Source organism: Anabas testudineus, chromosome 12, assembly GCF_900324465.2.
Source record: "Anabas testudineus chromosome 12, fAnaTes1.2, whole genome shotgun sequence".
Classification (NCBI taxonomy): domain Eukaryota; kingdom Metazoa; phylum Chordata; class Actinopteri; order Anabantiformes; family Anabantidae; genus Anabas; species Anabas testudineus.
In genome coordinates this window covers 6,042,864-6,054,693 of record NC_046621.1, presented here as the reverse complement: position 1 = coordinate 6,054,693, position 11,830 = coordinate 6,042,864, and the positions used below count along the sequence as shown (strand labels likewise).

General features: G+C 39.5%; 1 protein-coding gene across 1 annotated transcript in view; it reads right to left on the bottom strand.

The window, feature by feature from the left end:
• Positions 1 to 8,184: 8,184 nt before the first annotated feature.
• LOC113158519 (mucin-2) overlaps positions 8,185 to 11,830 on the bottom strand; it is a 29,359-nt gene continuing 25,713 nt past the window's right edge. The window contains exon 4 of the mRNA XM_026354456.1: positions 8,185 to 8,374. Within this exon, the coding sequence (XP_026210241.1) occupies positions 8,185 to 8,374 (190 nt within the window). The remainder of the gene's footprint in view (positions 8,375 to 11,830) is intronic.

The following is an 11,830-nucleotide window of genomic DNA, read 5'->3' as shown; positions in this document are numbered from 1 at the left end:
ACCTGTGGTAACTTGCTTTTTTACTCACACATTGCACCTCTTCTTTTAATTCAGCTGGATGATTGGGTGGAGACTGGTTAGCATGTAGGGGCGCAATCTGTGTATCAAGGGCAAAGTTGTGGTTTCAGAAGAAAAATAAATTAGTTGCATTACAATGCAGCATCTTTTCCTGTATTAACTTTAATATATAATCAGTTTTAATGTCTTTTTAAGGGTATTATCTGAAGATAAAACCACATAAATGATGTTTGCAGACTTGGTTAGTGAACTCCAGGAGGTAAGTTAAAGCACAAAGGTCTGAAAATGACTCACCGCTGTTGCTTTAAAGCTCTGAGTGCACAGCAATAGCTGAAACCCCTCAGATGAGCATCGTGACATTTTGATCAAATAAGTACATTTAATCAAAGTGAGGGGACAGACGTGATACATACCCCCCGAGCCCACAGTGGAAATTGTGCCCTTGATCACACATTCTTACGCAGGCCTGATCAAAACCTCAGCCTGACACAGTTAAAGCTTTGTCCTTTCATTCGAACACGTAAAATGTTTGTTCAACGTGTGCAAAAGTGACACAGTTTAGGTGCAGTGTGCCATTTAGTTGGTGCAGTAGCTTGTTTTACAGTGATGAGGAAGGTCAGGAGGAGATGAATTATGTGACAGTCTGTAAGGTCTACAAAGTTGGAGAGCTGTATTTCAGCTCATTGTAATGTATTGTAACATACAAATAATCAACAATTTCCTCTTATTTATTGCCAGAGTCACTTAATACTAATACTATTATTGTAATACTACAACATTACAATACAAATGTACCACTTTAAAAGCAGAGATTTGTGCATTTCAGCATTTTCAACTACATACAACTCATCTCATAGAAGTTAACATTAAAGATTCTTTAATTTCCATAACTATTGATTGACTGTTTTTTATTTTCTTTACACTGATCTAGTTCAGGATGTAAGTTACATAATGTGACTTTACTTTAGCTGAATGGATTCCAGGCCAACATCATGGAGTTAGTCCCATAATATCCACCAACACTGATCTTCAGGGACACTAATTTCAATTAATGCCACAGCATTAGTGTATGTAATGATGCCACTAGAGACCCACTATATGTACAGCAGGTAGCTGAGGTGCAGACTGTGATGCATAGTGCATGTTGTTGGAGGATCCCCTACTAATTAAGAGGAGTTACAGGCATCAGCCTCTTGTTGCTGATTTGATGCCATGGGAAATAAAAGTCAGCACAACAGCTGATCTTTTCTGATACGGCAGCAGCTGGTCTTTTCTGTCAGACTCTGTAGCTCTATAGAAAGCCAGATGGATATTAATATGAAATATTTAAAGCCCCTGGTAACTTGCTTTCGAATCTCACTGTAAGTATTTTTCCATGACCTTAAATATGCATAATTATACTAGAAACAATCAAAGTCAATGATAATGAAAACAATTAATTAGTAAAAACAGATAATTGTTAAAGGGATAGTACAACAGTTGGGGGAATAAACTTATTTTTCTTTCTTGCAAAGGATTATTTGAGAAGATTGATGCTTCTTTGATGTCTCTACACTAAATATTAATCTGTATCCAGCAGCAATATAGCTGAGCTTAAAGACAGAGGGAAGGAGATAAGATGACTGAACAAAATGTGTCTACGAGGACATGATATGAGCATTAAATACTGTGTATATGTTTGACAATAAGGTGTAAAAAACACCAGTTTAGAAATGTGGTTGACCATTTCTTGGGAGGTGGTAAATAACTAAGTATTTTAGGTACTTAATTTTTGGAGATGGACAATCAACTGACAGATTCAGATGTATTATTATGGTTTCACCAACCATCAGTGTGAAAGTGGTTAATTACAGGAACTTGTTTTACCTTAATTCAAAGAAGTTTGTTTATTACATCTGGACTAGATCTAAACATTCATGTTATGAACAGTATTTAACATTGTTGTTTTTCAGTGGAGTACTTGTACTTTTCATTTTTAGAACAAGTACTAGAGTTAACTGTCCAGTCTTTCTGCTAAGCAAAGCCAACCAGCTGATTGATCTTCTTCATTACCCTACAAATATGAGAGTGGTATCAAAATTCTCATGTCAGTCAAATCAGCTTCACTGGGACTGTGTTAGTGGTTTGATCAGATTTGATGTTTTGGTCCTCAGATGTTGAAGATGTCACCTTTTGTCACCTACTTAAAGCAAGTAGGCATGGAAATCCACAGGACTAGGACTAGAAAATTAGTTAGAAAGGTTTTTAATTGTGCATAAGCATGTCGATCATATCACGAAGCTGCAGTAATTGAAAACGTTATCTCATTGTAACATGAGTGAGATACAACATACAATGTATTTTATTGACCCCAGTAACAAACCAGTTGGACCACAGCCGTGTCCAAGAACGGCCGTATGAACTGCAGCTATTCTTATACAAGCTCGCTGCTGTGAATCAGAAACTATAGAATCTTTTCTAACTAGAAGGATAAACAGTAGGAAACAGAAGAAAATCTACATTTAAAAAATTCTTTCATCATGTACCAGTTCATGACATTTTTTAAAGAAAATAAAATCAACTTGAAAAGGTTCTCTCCGAGCCTCTTGCTTGTTGTTTAAATGTCCACTGTGTCCTTGAATTGTAAATTAGAAAGAACAGGTTCATGATGTAATGTGCACTCACAGTCTTTATCATCTGCTCCACAATGGGGTAAGAAAACAAACTAGCTGAGGAAAACAAAGGGAAAGCACCTCTCGGCAAAGCAGTCACAGGACTTTGAAGTTATCTAACATGTCTTCAGAGAGACTGACTTTGATGTTCAGAAAACTCCTCTCAAACTGTGACACATCCCCCTGAAAATAATTGTCAAACGTGTTCCCGAGCACATCGACTGCCCTGCAGGCAGCATAGGCGTGAACTCTTATTTATTCTTTGTTCAAAAATTCTTACTGTTTTATAAACTCTCATTGTTCAGTGTCATGAGTTTTGCCACGACATGTAAGACATTCAGATTTTAAAACTCTACGTTGTATCTTATACTAATAGTCATGAACAAGTGGATCAGTAACGTCAAGAGGTTTGGGATCATCATGACCAAGAGAACATGGGGATCAATATGTCTGTTTGCAGAGGTGCCAACACATGTGGGCTGTTTGGTTTGTATTTGTATGTAGAATAAAATTTCTAAAATTTTAATTTCTTTCTGAACTTTTTGGACCAACCGATCAACTTACTCGATGGAGATCCAGAAGCTGTTGCTGAGGTTTGTTTGCGTGGGTTCACAGAGATGTTTATGCATGGATACATCAGGAGTGAAATTACAACACAAAATCCTCCTGTGGCCAAAAAACATTTTCCCCAATGATAAAAAGACATATATAAAACTGTTGGCAAGGCCCATCTATTAAAAGTTTGTTATTATTACAATTTTTTTCAATACACATGGTTTTGAAATTGTAAAAAACATCTTCTGTTGGAGTGGGTGATATCAAACTGTTGTTCGTCTGTTCAGCCATCTTTCCCGCACGGAAAATCCCTTTAGATACTTTTAGTAGTAGTTTAGTAGTTTTATTATTGTTAATTTTTTTTCAGAAACTAGAGAAGTGAAATTATTTATTTATTTATTTTCAGAATATCCCATTGTAAAGTAGCCGGGGAAAACACTAATACAGAAGCAAACCTGCAAACCAAAAAAGCTTTTTGGCTCATGTGCCAGGCCAACTAATGCATATGTCTTTACAGAAGCATAATTAAGCATTCAGACGAGCAGAATTAGCCCTTCACTAAAACATTGCAATAGGCTACTAGTGGGTAATGTTGTCTCAGGTGCCAGTGAGATGATGAAATGAAATCAAGCACGTTCAGTTTGAGCAACCGGTGAATTTTAAGCACTGGAAAGCGTTTTACAAGACTCTGAGAGTCATTTTTGTCTCACAGTGTGACAATCACACATTCGTTTTTTGTTACTTCTGTTATTTTGTAGAATCAGGAATGTGTATGCACGGGATGCTGCCTCTGCAGTGTTTTACGTGATCATGCTGCATTTCATTGTGGTTAAAGTGACGCCAGATTCAGATTTTTTGCTGGACAAGCCTGTGTTTTTCTCTCCCTGCTCTGGCACTCACACTACGTTGACAAAGTGCCTCAATTTAGATCAGTTAGATTAGGATGGGTTTTTTCATGCAAGACTACAGTTGGTATAAACTTGGACTAATTCCAGCTTCAAGCAAACTGACTGGGTAATCCACCTCCTGTTGGGAGGCAGATGTGAAATGGAAGAGACAAAAAAAACTTACAAATTGTATTTACAAGCATAAGAGAAACAGCCAGATGAATGTCAAATGACCCATGTGTGCATTCATGTACGTGGGAAATGCAGAAACATGATACAAACCATGAGCAGCATCACATGAACATGTGACAGAACTCATTACAAGTGAAGGAGAGCGCACACAGAAGAAACTTTCCTCACAGCTCCTATGTTCCCCTGAAGTCCCAATTATGTACATTCTAAACCTCCGCTAACATGGATTCTGTCTGGGCCCCTGTCGCATATCATCCCACTCTCTGTTAAAATCTTTGCCACGAGTGCTTGCCTACTCTCAAGTTTTCTGTCAAGGCAAAACTAATGAAAACTTATGCAGCTTATTGACAAATTCAGCACATTGGATTTTTTCTCTACCTTTCCTCTTTCCTCTGAACATCTGATCATATTTCTGGCCTCGTATAGAGTACCCTGGTGTTGCATGTCTGCAATGTTTCTATGCCCTTCGCAGGCCTGGTCATGATGTATTTACATTTCGTTGCCCTTTTTTGCATCAGTGACAGCAGTGGCAGGGGAAAATTTAGCTCATATTTTATTAAACCAATCTGCAGCTATCGCAGTTGACTCAGAAACTTGGCAGGTCGTCTTGAAATGGGTACTTTTTAATTCATTATTTACAATTTCCCAGTGACACATGCACACACACACACACACACACACACACACAGTTATGGCTGGTATGGTGTGTGTGTGTGTGTGTGCGTGTGTGTGTGTGTGGCTTCTGAAATCCAGAGAGCCGAGCCAAAGGATGTGCTCAGGCACTTTGTCACTGTGTGTATGTGTGTGTGCATGCGCGTGGGTGTATTTTTAATTTGGATCCCCTGGTCCACATTCAATCCATATTTTCCTTTTATTTGGTCACTAATGAGGCTCCTATCTCAGTTCAAAGAAAAGTATCAAAAGTATCATTGCAACCATGGGGCTTGTTTATCAGCACCATTATTAAGTCACTGAGAAAAGCTACATTTTATGTTGCATCACTTATTGCATTAGTCTTCAAATGGTATTTTTCTGCTGCTGGACTCACTGACAGGTTGTTTCTCCAGCACCTCTAACTCCTTGGTCTGATTGACTGTGAAATGACCTCTTTAGTTGTAATGTGGTAAAGTGAAACACAATATCTGTATAGCAGCCTAAGCTCAATGACTCATGCAGTATTAGCTTTGCTGCTTCCTCTCAGCATGCAGTTGTAGCTTTTTTCACATGCCCATTATGCATGCTTCAAGTTGATGCCTCAAGACATGGTTATTTTTTTTTCTCCTTCATTTTCTTCCAAGCCTCAACTGATGTTGCACTGAATTGCGTGAGCCAACTTTGACCCTTGATGTTTCTTTGAAGAGGCCACAAAATAAGCTTGTTCTCCCCCTTTCTTTGCAGGCCTCTGTGTTTCTCCTGAGCTCCGTAATGACCAGTCTGGACTGGAGCCCATTTACCTGATGTGTCAGTGTGACACACCGGCAGCCTGGGTTGCTTTCCATGTGAAGCCTTTCTCCCTTTTGTGTGTGCCAGAATTCTTGAATACCACTGCAGCGTTGCTGACAAAATAGTTACCTACCTCACCCCAGAATCCTAACACACTGCTTTCTTTCTTCACTTCCTTTCTCTTTATGGATTCAAAGCAAGTCTTCTCTGGCTCCTTTGTTCCCCACTCCAGGCTGGGCTCAGATCCTCTCTGCTCTCTGTAAGCCTGCTCCGCTCTGTCATCAGGATTACAGGCTGTGCTGTAGCAGATTAATGACTGACAACTCTACACTCCTCTCAGCATTGCACCGGCACACATAGAGCTACCAGGAGGGAGCGTGTGCACGGTTGTGAGGGAGAGAGGAACAACTGCGGGGGAGATAATGCATTGTGTTGGTCGGAGAACAATATGTTAGCTGTGTGCGATTGTGCCGATTGTGTGCGTGTGTGTGTGTGTGAAGTGGAATTGTGTGGTTGTGAGAGTGTGGCAGGGTTTGTGTGTAAATGTGTTGGTTATTTTGAAGCGGCGGTACGTGCAGCAAAAGCTTTTCAACTTCTACACCTCAGTGAAGCACAGCAGGACGGAGCGTTATGTCGGTGAACATGGGGCCTCTGTTGAACAAGCTGAGGTTGATGTGTGTATTTGTGTGAGCATGTGCGCGTACAGCATGCATGCTTATGTACTCGTGTCTTGATCCCAGCAAGAAAAATGTGGCAATTACAAGTCCAACACATACTGTAAGTGACTGTAGACTCCTGCCTGACACTGATGCCTGAGACATACTGTACGTTTCCTTCCAAGAACTGTTCCCAACAAAAACACAACAGGCTGTTGCCGCTTTGTTTGAGGCTATGTTGGAGCTGGCTGTAGTGTACAAATCCAAGCAAACAGGCAAACAAACCGAGAGCTAACACTTTCTGAAGTTTGGAATAAATTAGGCCAGGATCTCATAGCACCTCTTCATAGCAGCTTATGTGTGTCATGAATTACTAAGTAGTAATATTTGGGGCTTTTCACAGCTATCAAACAGCTGAGGCTTAATTTCCTGAGACCTGCCCTGGAGTGTCCAGGAAAGTGGGCTGTCTGAGCTGCCATCTGAGGACTGAGAAGCTGTTACTTGTATTCTGTTTTTGGTCTCCAGCTCCTGAGGCTGCATCTTGAGCTCTTGAACTTCCTACTATATTCGCCAGCTAGTCTCTAACTATAAATGTCTGATTTTTGGTGCTGAGCAGGTAGTGTAATGTGGGAGTTTTAGAGCTTTTTTGTTGAAAACAGCTGCCCGCTGCAGCCCAGAACAACACTAAAAGAGCAATGAGAGTGAATGAAAACAGTAAAATTGTGAGCAGACAGCTGAACAATGAGCTGAATCCCGCTATGAAGCTCTGTAAAGCCAAGGGGAGCTGCAGATGCACTGCTAATTCTCTGCAGGTTCATCACTGCAAATGACTTCTGTCACATTACACGTCCTGATTTGATCCATTGTTATTATAGCAATATTGGTTATAGCCTCTTTAGGTAAAGTATCTTCTTCAACATCGACTGTGTTGAACAAAGAAAGGCAACACACACCATGGAGCTTCAGTAAAATATTTTTATAGAGCAGCAATCCATATCTGAAATATAGCATCCAAGCAGAATAGCTCTGCTATGTACAGAACTCACCGCACCCATTTGATCAATTTCTATATACTTTTTTTAAAATGTAAATATATCAGTTCATTTGTCTATGTTTGTATGTGTGCGTGTGTGTGCAGAAGCGTAGTAGTTTTTATCAATTACAGCATATTAAAAGTTTTAAATACAGGTCATAATAATTATTTTAAATGTCTCTGGATATAAAAGCTGGTGTTCTGACCCTCATTAGTCCATTAATGAAGATGAATTTTCCTCTGACTGTTTTTCTTTTTGCCTATAAGCTCTATTTATTTTTTCTATAGTACTGTAAATTTCTTCACCCTCTCTGCTGTATTGCCTGTTGTACTTTGCCCCTTGCCCCATTCCACCTGCTCTATATTCTCTTTATATCTCTTAATTGCTTTCTAACTGTGAGTCATATTGTGGACTGAACTTTTGCTTTTATTTGACTTCAGCACTTTTACTTCACTGCACCAGTCTCAAACCTGTATATGCTGAAGAGGCATTTTAAGAGCAGTAACAACATGTGCGCCCCAGTCAAACCACTCTCATCAACTCTAAAAGCAACAGATAAAATCTTAACCTTTGGAGCTCTTTGTCCTCCCACAGTTTTATATTTGCATTTTAACTCTCCACTTCATTCCACATTTGTTTTTTTTAATCAAATCTCCATCATTAATCATTTGTAGTGTTTTTTTATATATAAAGAAGTGTATGCAGTGCATTACAGTATCAAAATGTCTCTTGTTACATCTGTCAAAACTCAGAGGAACCAGAAGCATTTCTTCCTGTTCTTCTTGGTGGTGGCAGGGGGTCGCACTGGTTGAGGGGAGTCTTGTTGTTGGACTGGGGTGGGCTGGGGAGTGGAGGGCTGTGGCAAGCCCTCAGGAGGATCGCCCACCTTCCATGTGCGTACCACCTGCCCTTCCTGCAGACGAAAGTCGTGCTCTACACTAAAGAGATAAAAAAAAAAAAAAAAAAGGAGTCAGTTCAGTGTGTTTAAATCTTGTGGTCAGTAGAAAACTGTTTAAGGACACAATACTGTCACGGTAAAATGGAAACCTTCAAGTTGTGTTCCAGAAGTAAGTGGACCTAAGTCAATAGCCCATTGAGATTTAATACACTGCTTAACTCTAAAAATCTGCTTTGGAACGCAACTTCACTAAGACCATATCCCAGGAACCCTACGTGCCTGCAGGCTGAGTGTCGCAACGAGGCAGACAGAGGTTAGAGCATGTCTTACGATGTGGAAAAAACTTTACATGTGACAAAAGGACTTTAACTCAGTGGAGGTCTCAATTATTTCATTTGTGGAACCGGGCTATATAAATAACATTTGATTTGAAAGGGTTGCTTATTCACATATCTAGCAATTATAGCACTTTTATATTAATATGCTATGGTTAGTTGCTAATTGTGTTTACCTGTAGTTTCATATCAAGCATGTAGTGTGCTTTATTATTATGTTATTACTATTTTTATTTTTATTGCTGCAACTGAACTCTCAAAACAATAAGACACACAGACTCTCAAAGCCCAATTAACTCGAGAAGTGACAACAAGTGATCATACTATATTCATCAAGGTTAAGGTTACATTTCAGACATCATAAAAACTGATTAGAGCCACTACAAACACAGCAGATATACAGATGAATCACAGCACACAGAATGCAAGAAAGAGCTAGTGTAAAAATAAAACATCAAAGAGAAGCTGTGAAGACTCCCACATCTGCCACAAGACAATAATGAAGCTGTTGACAAAGTAAATCAAGTGCTAAAAAATGCTGAATATCACAGAAATGTTGCAGCACCAGAAGGGATCCCAGAACTGCAATTGACACGCACACCAAATGAAAAGTCAGCAAGGTGAATCATCAGTCACATGACAGTATAGCTCAGGGGCTTCACTGCTGAAGTGAGATATGAACTCTGATGCACCTCTGCAGAAGCTATAGGTGAAGGTAAGCAATAATAAATGAATACATCTGCACTAAACGAATAAGGACAATATTTGCTTGCTGAATTACTTTTGTCAGCAGCTACATGTTGGGTAAGCTTTCCGTACATGAACTGATTCCTTTCTCCTCTCTTCTTTTTTATTCATTTTACTTTGCTGCTATTCTTGCTTATTATGCAGTGGCCTAGTTAGCTGGTGTTTCTCATCACAGCACAGATGCTGGAAATAAAGAGGACTCCCTCAGTTGAGGATATGAGGAGAGAAGTGCTGCAGAGGAAGCAAGGAGGACTGAGCTCAGCAGCACCCGGGCCTGGAGTTTTCAGGCAAGAACAATGAGGACTCTCACATTCATATCCATCTGGCTGACTAACTCCCACTCCCTCAGTCACTCAACCACTTCACTATAGATGCCCACTGGTATTTCAATGCACAAAAAACAAAAAAACACACATAAAAACAAATGAAACATCAAACTCCAGACAGGAGCACAGTGCAGGCAATAGGTGTGGACAGAGTAAACAGTAAAAAAGTGAGTGGGTACAAAGAGCAGTGGAGAGGATTTCTTCCATCCACAATATTTACAGCAGTTAGAAAAAAGGTACTTCATCTAAACCTCTTTGTAGCAAATGGGACAGATTTGCAGCTTGAAACAAACCTCCAAAGCTGTGAAAAAGTGGAAAGTAAGTGATGGAATGGTCAGAAACGAATAGAGAAAATAGAGAGCAATAGAGTTCACAGACTTCCTCTTTGTGCCACCATACAGCTCAGCTCCCTATAGAGCTCCCCAGTGACGCTTGCCTTGCATCTGCTGTGTTTCCATATTGTGAAAATGAATAGCCCTGGTCCACGGCTCTGCGTGATCAAGGCACACTGGCGCTGTAGGGAGCTGTCCACCCTCAACCTTAATTATCTGCACACTGAGCCCACAAACTGTGGCAGGCTGGAAGCTGTGAACCTAATACAGTTCTTCCCACTGCTCCTCTTCTGTCCTTTGCTCACATCTCTGCTTTTTCTGACTACAGGCTGCACCTTACCTCAGGCTCTGCCTGTGGGCAAATTAGGTGTGTTTTACAGTTAATGCAAGCCATATTTCAGAAACACAGTGTGGGAGAGAATAAAAGTGCTAATGTGTTGACCTGTGCTTGAAGAGAAGATGTCCGTGCACTAAACTAATCTGCAGTTTTCAGTAAAATTACCTGAGTTCATCACGATCACTGATCATTAATAAAAGTTAGAGCTGCAATATGCAACTTGAGATAGAGGTACGCTCTGCCCACTCGGTATGATATGCTCTTATATATACTCTACTTTGCATAGTGGGTTTTTAAATAAAGGAGGAGGGATAAATGAAATAGGAATAAAAAAAAGAACATATCAGACACAAATTACCCTTCAAAGTAAAAGAGTATTTAAATGTTTTGAAAGTCAACACTTGAAGTAATGTAATGTAAAATGTATATATAATCCATTTTCACTGTGTGACCTTACATACACACTTTATTCTATCCTTAGAGATATTCTGTATAAATTTCTTATTTTTTAATCATTCAGTTTGGGACACAGTGACCTTACCGAAGAGCTCTACACCACGTGAATCTCTAGAGGGGACTGAATCGACAGATTTGTAGTTTCCACACCATTTGTCTGGAATTCAAGGTTATTGAAATGAGTTCCATTTGATAAAATTAGAGAACGTAACATTCAAAACATTATTAACAGTATTACTTGCACTAGTACTTACAGCATGCAGGTACAGGCAGTTTAGCAAATGGCTGAGCAGGAAACACTTTTCGGAAATGGTGGTGTTAAGTGCAGTCAGATTGAAGAGAGTTTCAAATTTTGACAAGCTGAAAACAATATTTTAACAGCATTTTTAAAATAATATAAACACAGAGGCTGAGTGGGGCTTCATCTCTTTTTCATCCTTCCATATAAAACATTCATACAACAGCACCAGCAGGAGATCATCATTTCTCCTCCATCTCTCCTTCTCAGTGGTTTTGCCAAGTAGTGGAAGAAAGACTTTCAGCAGAAATATAGCAGTGCAGAAGCAATCAACTCAAAATAGCTTTGTAATTTTCTCTCTTTAAGACTGAATATTTTAAACTTTTCATTTCAGCAGAAATTACATTAAAAACAGTCAGTCCTTATGGAAAGTGGTGTCATTCTCTGATTGAGTACTGTACCACACCCACAACAGATAAATGTAGGCTACCATCTACTCAAAATCTGCACACAGATACACACAACAACCTCATGTTAATATTAAAGGAGAACAGACTCCACCCTGAGGTATTACACTCTCCTCTGACTATTATTGTGACTGTGGCTGTAAAAATCTTCATTGATACCTGCAATAACATTCAGATTACGCCGGCCTGAGAAGGCGTAAGACAGAGGTGTATTATTTGAATGTAAAATTGATCCTTACACAAGGTGACAAATTATCC